This window comes from Heterocephalus glaber, unplaced genomic scaffold, assembly GCF_053883595.1.
Source record: "Heterocephalus glaber isolate CG9 unplaced genomic scaffold, H.glaber_assembly_v1.0 deba00001608, whole genome shotgun sequence".
Taxonomy (NCBI): domain Eukaryota; kingdom Metazoa; phylum Chordata; class Mammalia; order Rodentia; family Bathyergidae; genus Heterocephalus; species Heterocephalus glaber.
The window spans coordinates 34601079-34615266 of NW_028258379.1; the positions used below are offsets into that span (position 1 = coordinate 34601079).

Here is a 14188-nt window from a genome sequence, read left to right on the forward strand (position 1 = left end):
ACAGCAGCAGCTAGCTGGGAGAGGCTTCATCTGTCAGTGGCTGGGCTAACACTAGGAGAGAGATATCAGCAGCTGACTGGGAAAGGAATTAGGCTTACGTAGGTATTGAAGGGGCTAAGGAATCTGGGGTGAAATGTTTATGATCGAGTCCAAGGACAGTCAGCACAGGTGTGTAGACAATCACTGGACTTCTCCTGTGCTGGGGAGATGTCTTCAGTTTACTGAGAAATAGCCTGTCGTTTGCTGAAAGTGGCCTGTTTGCTTTTGTCCTCTTTGTGAAGGACTCACTTGGGTCAGTCATGACTAGAGTATTGTGAATGGTGATTTTTTTATGTAGTGCATTTCTCATTAATGGAGTTTCTGAGAAAATGAAGTATTTGGAAAGGAATATTTTTAAGCTGAGTAAGTGATGTTTAAGCCTAAGGTTTTTTTGTCTTGTTTTATAAATATTATCTTGTGACGTGGTCTCACTAAGTTACCCAGACTGGGCATGATCTTCCCAGCCCTTTGTAAATTTTGAGGGAGAACCTCATTCAGTTGCTCAGCCTGGCCTTGAGTTTATAATCTTCCTGCCTCAGCCTCCCAGTTAGCTAGAGGATAATAGGAAACAAAGATTTTTCTTTAAGGGCCTTTTCTTAGATGTTGAAGTTTAAAAATCTTAGTCAAGTAGACAGCCAGAACTTACTGTTTTTCTTTTTTTTGAGAAGACAAAACATTGTCTTTTTGAATTTTTTTTTCCTTGGGTACTTGAACCAGTAATTTTTTTAGGTTTTTTTTGAGACAGGGTTTCTTTATGTAGTTCATGCTGGCCTTGAACTCACTAGGCCGCCCAGGCTGGACTTGAACTCAATGAAGATCCTCCTGCCTCAGCCTCCTGAGTGCTGGGATTATGGGCATACACCACCATGCCTGCCTCTGAGCCAGAAATTCCTGATACACAGTAGTTCTTTCCACTGGTTTTCCTGAAGGTAATAAAATTAATGCTCTTTTCCAGTTTGTCTGTGACCTTTTGACAGCTCAGATTTATAGCTAGCAAGATGATTTGAAAATGTGGTAAACCACTTATCCTTATAAGGGTTGATCCTTTATTTCTGCCTTTTGTAGAGAGAATGTTTTCCCCAGCTGGTTAGTTTTTAAAATTCGTTAACAGAATTTCTCGATGTTGGTACTGTTAATACATTTGGACCAGATCATTCTTTTTTGGGTGCCTGTTGTGTATGTTGTAGGATACTAAGCAGCATGTCCTCTGCTTTCTTAGGTACGCGTCCCCTAGTTGTGATAACCCAAAATTTCTCTAGTCAGGTGGTACTAGGGGGAAGACCTATCTTTGGATGAGAACTTCTGATTTAATACATAGTTGGAAGATTCTATGAAGTTTGAGTTTGACATTAAGATGAGTGGCTTGATTTGGGCATGTTTGGACACACCTGTAATCTCAGCTTCCTGAGAGGCTGAGCAGTTAGGACCATAAGTTCAAGCCTATCCTGGGCAGCCTAGGGAGACCCCCATCTCAAAAGACAAAATCACACAAAAACAAGAAAAAACTAACAAATAGATGCCTGGCTTGTTTGCCATCTAACACTTTTAATACTCTTAGGTCTTTAAGCAAAAATTTTACGATCAAATATTTTTTATTGGCTATGTGTGATGTCACATGGCTCCAAGTCCAGCACTTGGTAGGCTGAGTCAGGAGAGTCTCAAGTATGAGATCAGCCCAGGGCTATATAGTGAATTAAAGGTTCCCTTAACCTACGTAGTGAGACTCTGGCCCCCCCCCCCAAATTTTTGTCCCACAGCCTGAACTAAGAAATCTTATTTTCTGATTAGAGTGACCATAATAGAATAAATATAGGAGTATCTAGATGTGTACTACAGTAGTGTCTAGTCTACATGTGACTATTTAAGTTAGGATTAAAATGAAACATTTAGGGGTCAGGGATTTTTAGCTCAGTGGTTCTGCTGCCTGCTTCGCAAGCGCTAGGACCCAAGTTCGATCCCCGGTTACCAAAAAAAAAACAAAAACGAAAGAAACATTTCGGTTTTTAACATGTTCAGGAAGGGACTGTAATTTGTGTGCTTCACTGCCACATATCTTGAACCACCAGTAGGTGGTACATGTGTGTCTGTCTCATCAGGTGCCTTTTTATTAACTTTTATCAGTAAAAAGACCAATAAAAGAGATTACATTTGTTTGTACCACCAGTGGTATAAGCCATCTTATTACCAATCGTGCATGTGGCACCAGTGGTGTGAGTCAGTGAGAACATGTTAATTCGCACTAGCCACATTTCAGATGGGCACTAGCGATGAATATAATGGCTACTATAATGAATATTGCAGGTATAGAATGTTTATAGCCTTCCAAAAAGTTTTGCAGAGTGTTTGTTCTTGAAATGTATGTGTTTTAATTGCCAGGGTCACCAGTTCATTATTGTAAGGTAGTTTCTAACTTCTTTTTTGGATCTAATTGTAACATAGTTTGCTGTCTTATTTTCAATAACCAGGCCAGCATTGCAACTAGTACTAAATATCTCAATATAAGAAAGCAGAGGCCTTGCTTCTTAAAAATGTTAACAGTTTTCATATGCTTTGTTTTCTGTGATGAAGGTTATAAACATCCCCTTGAAATACAAGAGTCCCTGAATTTTTTAAGTTTAAAGACATTGATTGGTTTTGTTTTCAATTTTGGAGTTAAACAACAGTTTATTTTATAAACTAGAATGAATGTTGCCCTTCTTGAATCTTTAGACATTTTTAGAAAGTTTTTTTGAATACGAAAGAAATAACACTTGATCATTACCATTTAAGTTTTATTTTTTTGGAGTAGGGGATGGATGTGCATGTTCTGGTACCAAATGCTTTACTAAGGAATTGGAAGGTGAAAGGACACTTGCCACTGATTATATTGTTTTGTGTTGGGACAGACACGAGCCAGGGCCGTTGAACATAACAGTAGTATAGTACTTTTACTGTCATGCCAGAGCTAGGAAGACTTGTTTTGTTTTTTTGAGACAGAGCCTTGCTATATAGTTCAGGCTGGCCTTAAACTCACTATGTAGACAAGGCTGGCCTCAAGCTCACAGCAGTGCTCCTACTCAGCCTCCAAAGTGATGGGATTACAGGTATGCACCACTATACCTGGCAGGAAGACAGTTTTTGAATGCTTTGCTTTTTCTCTTCCTGATGCTCCGCCCTGCCAGCCCCCGTACCAGGAATCGAACTCAAGACTTTGTGCTTGCCAGGCAGGCATGGGACCACAGAGCTACATCCCTGGCCCCTTCTTCCTGGTGCTTCTTAGGAAAAAAACCACAATAAGTCTAGTTCTTTTTAAAATCTTTCCACCAAAGTGTTTTGGAAATCTGTAGCAATATTGATTGAGTTTGAGGTCACTTTTTGTGTGTGTGTATGAGACACAGTCTCACTATATAGTTAAGCCTGGCCTTGAACTCATTTTGCAGCCCAGGGTGGCCTTGAACTCAAGACAATCCTCCTGCCTCAGCCTCCTGAGTGGTGGGATTACAGGCATGCACCACCATGCCCAACTGAAGTCACTTTTGGGGGCAGGAGGTACCTGGGATCGAACTCGAGTCCTTGCACTTGCGAGGCAGGTGGCGGAACCACTGAGCTGAATCCCTAGCCCTGAAGTCACTTTTGATATAGGAAAGTTATACTCTAATATGCTATGGGGTATTTATTATCATTGAATACTTTTAAGTGTTCAGAATATCTTTTTTTTTTTTTAGAGTCTAATACTCATGATTTATTTTATGTAGGATATTTGTCATGAACAAAAGCCCTGATTTTAACATTGCTTTTGTGGGATCACTTGATCTCCTCCATTTGATTATATAGCAGTTTCCAGAAATGTTTCAAATTTTAAAATAGTGTGTCTTCATCAAAGAACATTATTAGAAATTGGAAATTGCTTGAATTTCAAATTAGATTGAAAGGACTTTTGTGTTTTTGGTGAGATCATATGCTTGAATATGCTCTATAAAAGTTTGCATCGTCACCTTAATTTGGGCTTTTTGGTTTGAGATCGTCTTGCTGTGTTTCCCAGGCTGACCTTGAGCCGTTGGGCTTGAGTGATCCTCTTTCCACTTCCAAGTAGCTGGGATTGCAGGTGTGGACCACCTTGCCTGACTTGATTTGGTTTTTTTAGAAGTATGATATGAGCCAGGTGTGGTGGTGCACACCTGTGATCCTAGCACTCAGGAGGCTGAGCAGGAAGGTCACTAGTTTGAGGCCAGTTACATAGTGAGTTAAAAGACATCCTTAGTAGTGTCTCAGAAAAACCAGAAAGAGAAAAGGATTAAAGATTTTTAAAAGTACAGTATCATTGGGCCGGGGATTTAGCTCAGTGGTTCTGCTGCCTGCCTTGCAAGCGCAAAGTTCCGAGTTCAATCCCCGGTACAAAAAAAAAAAGTACAGTATCATTTAAAAGTTTTCCTTGTGTTCCACTGACATTTTATTTGGTTTGTTTTAACAGAATCTTCCTCAGTCTGTAATTGAAAATGTCGGAGGAAAAATTTTTACATTTGGATCTTACAGATTAGGAGTACATACAAAAGGTACATAATTTGTTTCTCCTGAAGGAATGCATTTTTAATTTAAGGATTATAATGACCTGTTCATTTTCATTACTCATGAATTATACACAAACTTTGCATGGAAGAGCAAATACTTGAAGGGGAGTCTAAGGAGATACAAAATGATGTCTTCTTCCATATAGTATTCATTGCAGTACTAAAATTAAGAAAAATTCAGTTCCCAGAAGTTAGCCACACTTTATCTGTTCACCAGCCACACTGGCTGATAGCTACTGTGTTGGAAATTGCAGATGTGTAGAACATTTTCTATTGCAAAGTTCTTTTGGACCATGCTGTTCTTCATGAGTCATTTCCTCTTGCTTGAAGGATGTCACAAAATGAATGAAAGGTTTAAAGAAAACCTGGTGGATTTTCTTTTACTCATACATTTATTATAGACAAATTGTAAAATATAGCTTAGTAAAAGACAAATCAGTGTATATCTGTGCCCATTGTTAATCACTGTTTTATTTCATAAATTTTATAGTTATTTTCTTTATACAAAAAATAAAGTTTTCATGACAAACATTTATTAAACTGTTAAGGTGGACACTGAGCTAAATTCTTAATTTTCATTATTTTGTTTATCCCCACCAGTACCTTTATTCTCACATAACAAATAGCAGTCTGATACTTACAGAGGCAAAGGTTCTCTTTGCCCTCTGTTCCCAGAACCAGTAGATGGAACTCAGACGGTATAAGGTTGTGCTTTCCAATCATTAATGTCTGAGCTTTGTTTTTTAAAAATGTGTCAGTGTAGTGTTCTCTTGTGTTCTGCTATCCTTTCCTGTCCCATCTTCTAGGGGTTTTTTTTGTTGTTTTATTTTGTTTTTTTTAAAGAGTAGGAAGAGTTTATTGAGAGAAAGAAAGCTTCTGCCTAAGAGAGACAGAAAGGGGACCTGAAAGTGGGTCCTCGCCTCCCCCGCCCTGTCTTCTGTTATTCTGTCCCAGTAGTAGGACATTTGTTTTTGATGTGTTGTTATTCATATAGGGAGGTAAATAGATAGATAAAACTTTCCCACCTTCTGTAAATATACTAGTCTTTAGAGTGCTTTCTCAACACCTCATTTTTCCCTTTTTAAAAATTAAAAAAAATTTTTCATAATATATTAAACAAGCTCTTTACCACTGAGCTATATCCCCAGCATTTCAACATCTCATATTTTAGAAAAATGATGAGGTTGATCTGATTCTACATTAGTCTCTCCCTTTTAAGATCCCAGTTACTCCTTTTTGGTACAACAGCAAATAAACACCAATCACTTAGTGTTCAGAGAAAAATCAATTTTCTTTGTTTAACTAACATGTCTCCATTCCTCTTCATCATGCAAGTTCTAAATCAACTTTCTTTGGACTCAGGGTTTACTTGGGGTCACTACAAATATAGGATGTGTCAGGAAAAAACATGTCCCATCCATTAGAACCATGTTTGTCAGCTCTACTGACTGGTAATTTTTATTAAGAGTTCATGCATTTTTAAGAGCTTCCCAGTATGTTTCACAGATTCTTAACATCAAATATTGCCATAAAATGTAAAATAATTTTCCTGTAGTACTAATTAGTGTTTGATGGGATTATTTTTTAGGTGCCGATATTGATGCATTATGTGTTGCACCGAGACACGTTGATCGAAGTGACTTTTTCACCTCATTCTATGATAAATTGAAATTACAGGAAGAAGTAAAAGATTTAAGAGTATGTAAATGGGGTGAGAGGGGAGGAGTTATAAAAATTTACTTAGTTGAGTGAATTTTATGATAGTAACCATCACTTATTGAGGTGTTGCAGTTTGCCAGGCCATTCAAGGCACTTAATGTGTGTTTGCATTGTATTATTTACAGTAAGCCTAAAGTCATAAATCTGCAAAGTTTTTATAGATTAGGAAATAGAGGCAAACATAATCAATGCTAAGTACAGTGGACCCTCAAGATACAACTGGCCTGACTATGAACAGCTTAGGTTAATTAGATTAATAGAAGATTCATCTGCCTCTTGTTATCTATAATGTCTACTCAGGTAAACATCCAGATCTCAGCTGTATTGCCTTTCAATCACCTTGAGTTCCAACCAGCCCTCGGGAGCTCATCAAGTTCTTAAGTCAAGGGTCTACTGTACTTTGCCTACAACTCCAAATGTGCTGAATGTCAAAGGTCCAGGAGTGGAACCTGGGGCATGAAGGCAAAAGCTTTTTGTTGAGAACTTATTTTGTATCGCACATTATGCTAGATTATATTTAAAAACTTGAGGAATCATAGTTTTAAGTAGTTAAAAGTAATATAGGCCTCGTGTGTGCAGTTTCACAAACTGAACTTGTTCACTTTTCTTAAAGGCTGTTGAAGAGGCATTTGTACCAGTCATCAAACTCTGTTTTGATGGGATAGAGGTAAGGTGTGATTCAAATGAACAGTTCTTTCTGTGAGATGTTACTAAGTTTGATTAGTGTAGGTAAAAATTGGGTTTATTGTAAAATCAGAATTAGAGCTGATTGGTGTTAATAACAAGGTTTTTTTAAATGCAAGTGATTGCTTATTCTTCATAGTACGTAACATGTTTAGTTTTCTTAAATGCCAAGTGAAATTAGAAGCTGAAACATAGGTAGAAGTAATGAAACCGTAAGACTGAAGTGCTACTGCCAAATAATATTTCCATGTGCAAAATCCACTGTGCCTTAACTTGACTAAAGTTAAATATTAAAAAACTGAAAGAAAAATATGAATTATTATATGTATTAAAGTATTTTCTGACAGAGCAGTGATACAGACAGCCTGCTGTGGCACATGTGCCATAGGTTCACCACCACAGTGATAGAGGATTTAGAGTAGAGCTCAAATTGTTGAGTTTTCAACACATATAGTGAAAGAAAGGAGAACAAGCTGATGGTGAAACAACTTTATTTTTGTGCTCTATCTCTTGAACATAATGGTGCTGGAAAGTTCTTATAATAATGGTAAAGATAATCAAAGTTTAGACAGTGGAAGGCTCTTTTGTGTCCCCCCAAGATAGTTTCTAGAATTGGTACATAAGAAGGCCAGCTACCATCTGTGAAAAGTCAAGTATTAGCCTCAGCAAGTGCATATAAAATGTGAAATTCGTAAAGGATTATTAAGTTCATTTAGTTATGATTTACTGTTGATGTTTAAATAAATAGAAAGCAATTTGTAGAGGCAGGCGTGTTGGCACATGTCTGTAATCTCAGCACTTGACAGGAAGGAGGATCATGAGTAGGAGGCTATCCTGAGCTGTATAGCAACTTAAAGGTGGACTTGGGCAACACAGAGAAAGAAACCTTGTCACAAAATAAAAAACAATCTAATGTAAATTATACAGTGATGTCCCATTTTTTTTCTTTCCAAAAAAGAAAATTACAAAAAGGAATTTTCTGTTGGAGACCCAAATCAACTTTTTAAACTTTGTGTGGTGGAGGCAAGAATCCACTGATGTCTTGAACTGTTCGTTTTCGTTTTCTGTGGTACCTTCTGTGTAAAATACTGCTACTTTAGGAAGTGTCTTTGTGTTTTTGCATGTCAGCTTTTTGTGGCATAATTTTATCATAACTTATCAGTATCATGTCTGATTTGCTTTTGAGTTAACTTGATTTTATGAGCGTAAAGTATTTCTTTGTTAATTGGGGGAGATACTGAATTAGAAATCTGTTTCATTATGAAATTTATACTTCGCAAATACTATACTTAATTTGTGTAACAGTATAATATTTTTCTTCCGTATCATAGGTATATGTTTAAATGTTTTTTTCACAATAAGCTCTTTAAAATAACTGCCTTTAAAACTGATCTGATAAAAGGCTTGTTTATAAAAACATTTAGTGTTTTGGAAAATCCTAACCTTAGGAATACTTAACGGATCTGTGGTGTTTCTTTGTTTTTTCATCTTTCATGAAAAGAAAAAAATTTTTGTTGGTTGAATTTTCTAAGCTTTCAACATTAGACTGAACTCTAGTTGTTGCTTGGCATGTTGAGGTATGCCTATAATTCTAGCATTCAGGGACAGTAAGAAGGAGCATTGTGAGTTCAAGGCTAGCTTGGGCTCCATAGCAAGACCCTGTCTCAAAAAAAAGAAAAAGTTGATTATTCTGGACTTTTCTCTGCTTTTAATGTTTTGCTTTTGTTTTCTTTCTATTCGGAATTAAATTGGAAGCTGTACTGTAATATAGACATGTTAGTTTTCATATATAAGGAGCTCTTTTTTTTTTTTTTGAATATTGAGATAAGTGTTTTCAAACCTAGGGGGAGGAGCTCCTTTTTTATTGAAAGGTATTTTTGAGCTGAATATAAAGGTGTCTTCCTTATATTTTGGCATTCTTTATTTTGCAGTTATCTTACAACTTAAAAATAATGACCCAAAAAGCTAATTTTAAGTATGCATTTAGCCCCTTTGATTATGATTAAAATAAGAAGTAGGTACACAGAGAAGTTCCGGTTCATATTAGCATGGTTCAACATCTGATTAAAAACCCTGTGATAAGAATTAATATACTGTGGACTTGGAAGGATGTTGTCATGTTCATAATCATTGAGAAGGTCCTGGGTTTAAGCAGACTTTTTAAAAAAGAAATGCCTTAAAAATGACAGATAAAGAATTTCAAGTTTTGTTTTTGTTTTAGATTGATATTTTATTTGCAAGACTAGCACTGCAGACTATCCCCGAAGATTTGGACCTACGAGATGACAGTCTGCTTAAAAATTTAGATATAAGATGCATAAGAAGTCTTAATGGTATGTAAAAAAGCCTACTTCCTTTTGCATAATTGGAGTTCTTATCAAATATTAAGTAGTTGTTTTTAGCTCTGTTTTTGCATGATGCTTTTTATAGCCATTTTCTAAATCCATAGTGAGTCATATGAAATGTACTCCAGTAGACTATAGAGAAGTGGCTCATGGTTTATTTTATGCATTACTGCTGTTTTCACCCTGTTATTAATGGTCCCTGGGTGCTTAAAAAGACTGACATAATTAATCTTAATCCCAATACCCCTTTGTAATGCTCTCAATTGTGAAGTTTTAGAAGGGCTGTTTTTGAACCATTTTATATTAGCATAGCTTTTTACCATTCTTTTGGACAACAGTTCTTGGAATCTTAAATGTATTGGATCCTTCTCAGTATATCTGGACAAGAAAACATTTTGTTGTGCTGGGGATTGAACCCCACCACTAACCTACATCCCCGTTCATTTTTATTTTAAGACAGGATCTCTCTTAAGTTGTCCAGGTTGGCCTCGAACTTGTTGCTGGGGCTGCAGATGTGTGCCACCGTGCCCAGCAGAAAGTTTTCATTTTGTGCAAGTTTGAGATGAAGCAGATTACAGTTCCATTTTCTTTGTTTTAGGCCTCTGCTTGTGGTAGGAGATAAATGCTTTTAGATTTAGTATTTTTTTCTTTTGAACATTACCATTTCTATCAAATAAGCGTTGTTTAATTTGACATCAGTCTCAGAAAATTTGGAAGGTATATTATCATTAAACTTTGATGATGTAATTTTCTGTTTTTTCACTCCTATTAATCAGGTTGCAGGGTAACCGATGAAATTTTACATCTAGTACCAAACATTGACAACTTCAGGTTAACTCTGAGAGCTATCAAACTGTGGGCCAAACGTGAGTTCAGAATTTGTTGGCTAGCTTAATAATAAAAATGTTTAAATTTTTATTCAACACTAACTTATCTTTTTGCTTTTCCCTTATCAACAGGCCACAACATCTATTCCAATATATTAGGTTTCCTCGGTGGTGTTTCCTGGGCTATGCTAGTAGCAAGAACTTGCCAGCTTTATCCAAATGCAATAGCATCAACTCTTGTACATAAATTTTTCTTGGTATTTTCTAAATGGTATGTGTTTAGATTATATTAAAATAAAATTGATTGTAGACACTGAAGTTTAGTCTTATTTCTGACATTTCTGCAGCTGGTTTCAGATTCAAATTGTAGTTCATGAATTAGCCATTTAGGTAGGTCTGGGAGATCACATTTTATATAGGATGGCAAACCTGAACTCTATTCCCAAGCTTTCAGGATAGTAAAGCAGATTCTGTTCATACTTACTTGCATAATCCTGCCCTTCATATAAACTCCTGAGTTTTAGTTGAAATGTTTAGCTGAAGTCCAATTAATTTATTAATAGGTTGAGGTATTACTTCTGGATAAATTTAACACACATCACCTCTTTCACTTCTCAAATACTTTTAAAGCCAAAGGCCATTAATATTTTTGTGATTGTTTTTTGACTTTCAGCAATTCATTTATCTTTGATAAAATATTAACGATGTCAGTTTTATAAAACGCTTTTAAAGAGTAAGTTAATGTAAAGTACAGTGGACCCTTGGAACTCAGTTGGTTCCCAAGTGCTGGTTGTAACTCAAGTTGGTTGTAAGTCAATACAGCTGAGATCTGGATGTTTACCTGGGTACATGCTATAGATAACAAGAGGCAGATGTATCTTCCATCAAATTACCCAAGTTGTTTGGATGCCAGGCTGGTTGTAACTTGAGGGTCCACTGTACTTGAAAAAAATAGAGTTGCTTGACAGATTATTCACTACCCAGGAGACTTCTTGTGTACCTTATCTCAAGCTGTCTACAGGATGTCTACATTTGTCAACCATGATTTCTTTCAGAAAAGTAAGATCATTGCCATTTCATAGTAGTTGCTTTGCCCCTCAAAGTGCGGATTCTTGATTTTTAATAACATTTATCTTAGAGATTTAAGTATGTCGTCTTGATTCCTGCCTGTTCATATCCTTCCTGTGCCTACAAAAAATTATTCTAGTAATTTTATAAAAATTAGAGACCACTTAAAATTTAGAACTCTGCCACACTTTCTGATACACATCCTGCTGCTTTGCAACTTGATAGCACATTTTCATCATATGCTAAGGTGTTATCAGATTATAGAGCATCATGTTCTCTGAAGGCTACCCCTATATCAAGTGTTTTTAGGAAGCTAACCTTGATATTAAGGTTAATAGATGTTTCCATTTTTTCTCTTAAAAGACTGAATGAAGTAGCTAATTCATAGATTGCTTCTTAACTACACTTAGCTGTACTACCGCCTTTAAGTTGTGAAATAGAACAATTTTCCTGTTTAACTTTTATAATTATTCATATCCTTTTGACTATAATCAGAAGTAATTTTTATGCTCATTTTTCTTTGCATGAAACTAGTACAGGATTTTTGTCTTTGAAAGAGACTTATCCTAAAAAAAAAAAAGAAAGAGACTTATCCTGTGCAAGATGGAGGTGAACACATACTCTTTTATTAGATCCTTTGAGAGGCAGAGATGTTTGACTTCATTTTGAGAGAACTACCAAATGGTCTAATTTCACAGAGGAAAAATAGTCTAACAACAACAAAGAAAAATAAAAGGGTATTATATACCAAAATGAATGAAGAAGGATCACGTTCACAAATGCTGTATGTTTAACGAAATACTTGTAGATGATAATGTCCAATAGTCTTATCGAGTGCTACAATCTTTTTAAACAGGGAATGGCCAAATCCAGTGCTATTGAAACAGCCTGAAGAATGCAATCTTAATTTGCCTGTATGGGACCCAAGGGTTAGTGTATTATTTTTTCCCCTACGAATTCACATTGTGCAATAACAAGTAAAGTCATCTGCATAAACTCGAGAGACTTCCCAGCTATTTACAAAGTAGGAGTGGACATATCTGCATTACACTTTCTTTTAGATAACCTCATCTATAATTGTCCTCTGATGTGAGAAGCGTAATGATGTACCCTGTGAACCACATTTAATTGTACATAGTTTTTAATACAAATTTTACTAACATTTTAAATCTATATAGAACTACCTTGTAAATCAAAGTTGTGTGGGCGTTTGTGCTTTAAAAAAAATAAAAGGATACTAAAAATCCCTGTATTTTTTCATTTGATCTAAGTATTTTGTTAAAATTTGGTTGTTGTAGGAAAGCTGTTGCTTAATGTTTTACACATAGTAGGTAATGTCTAAGCAGTATCATTCTAATTACCATGTATAGTTGTGAAACTTGGTTTAGATACTTTAGAGTAAAAAAACAAGGGTTACAGAAGTGCTTCTGTTTTGTTTCTTGGGAAGTTAAAACATTCTCTGCTTGCACATTTTAAATGTTAACATGAATTTTATTAGGTTTGGGGTTTTATTGTTTTTTCTTTTTTTCTGGAGACAGTGTCTCGCTCTGGTTCAGTCTGGCCTTGAACTCACTGTGGAAGCCCATCCTGGCCTTGAACTCAGTGATTCTCCTGCCTCAGCCTCCGGAGTGCTAGGATTATGGACATGTGCTACCATGCCCAGCTTTATTAGTTGAGAAAAGAAATTTGGGTTAGAATAAGGTTTATGGAGTTCCATTTTTCTAAATTAATTTGCTATCTTTCTACAGTATCAAAAACTTCTAAGTTCTATTGAATTACACCAAGCTATGTATTTCCAAGTTTTCCAAACTTTTTTTTTTTTTTTTTTTTTTTGGTACTGGGGATCAAACTTGGGAACCACTGAGCTAAATCCCCGGCCCAAAGTTTTCCAAACTTTAAGGCATTTAATTTTGGAGGATGTGAGTTCACAGTTCCCTTTGTGGGGTATGCTACTTAATGCCAGTACAGATTAACAGCTACCTTTTAAAATGCTGTCAGTGTGGACAAAATAGTTTTAGTGTGTGTGTTAATAAGCTTAAACTCCCTGTAATAAGAGTATATTAAAAACTAGTTTCCATCTTACACAGAACAACTGGTAGCATTACATTTCTTTATAATTATGCCAGCAGTTACAAAGTTCTGTTGTTGAATAAAGAAAGACAAATACCAGTAGATTACCAAGTATTTTTTTTAGGGTTTTTCTTTTTGCTTAGAAGACAACAGCTTTTCAAGTAAGGTTGCTAAAATAATCATGCCGAAATGATTACAACAAACCATTAGTTTATACCAAATCTCTGATTCTGTAATCTCTTCTTTCATGATATTTCTTTCTCAACTCCAGCTATGAGTGATAAAATTTAATCAGGGTTCAGTTTAACAAGGGGTAAAAAGTCCAAGTATCTGTTGCCTTGTACTTGAAGAAACTGATTGGCTGTTGTTGTATATAGGTAAACCCCAGTGATAGGTACCATCTTATGCCTATAATTACACCAGCATACCCACAACAGAACTCCACGTACAATGTGTCCGTTTCAACACGGATGGTCATGGTTGAGGAGTTTAAACAAGGTAAGTGTTTATCCTTACGATCTCCTTTATACCTGAGGATTACACCATTGTAAACTCAGTAATCAGCTGTGCACTTCATTGAAGAAAGCATTCACTGAAGTGGATTTTGGTGTTCATTACTGATTACAGTAAATATTTGAGAATAATTTCTTTTAGGTAATTTAGTTTTGATTATTTCTTGGAAGATTAACCAACAGTTAAAATCGTATTTTTAGCTGGGCCATTAAGGGCTGGTTTAGTGCTATTCTGTTGCTGTGCAAAATTATAAGCAGTATATAGCATTGTCTCTGCACTGGATGATGCAAGGAATTCTTAGCAGATTTTTATTCTTGGGAAAGAACTTTGAGCAGGTTTAGAGAAAAACACCGTTTATCCTAGAAGTAAGTTCTGA

The 14188-nt window shown here is 35.9% G+C and overlaps 1 protein-coding gene across 15 annotated transcripts in view; it reads left to right on the forward strand.

The window, feature by feature from the left end:
• Papola (poly(A) polymerase alpha) overlaps positions 1-14188 on the forward strand; it is a 102262-nt gene that overhangs the window by 22686 nt on the left and 65388 nt on the right. For all 15 annotated transcript variants that reach the window (XR_015445129.1, XR_015445130.1, XR_015445131.1 and 12 more), the window contains exons 4-11: positions 4490-4571; positions 6175-6284; positions 6919-6972; positions 9211-9322; positions 10111-10200; positions 10294-10432; positions 12086-12158; positions 13677-13797. Coding sequence is in view for 3 of the 15 variants with exons in the window: in XM_013066633.3 (XP_012922087.1) it covers positions 4490-4571; positions 6175-6284; positions 6919-6972; positions 9211-9322; positions 10111-10200; positions 10294-10432; positions 12086-12158; positions 13677-13797 (781 nt within the window). In the remaining 12 variants the exon portion in view is untranslated. The remainder of the gene's footprint in view (positions 1-4489; positions 4572-6174; positions 6285-6918; positions 6973-9210; positions 9323-10110; positions 10201-10293; positions 10433-12085; positions 12159-13676; positions 13798-14188) is intronic.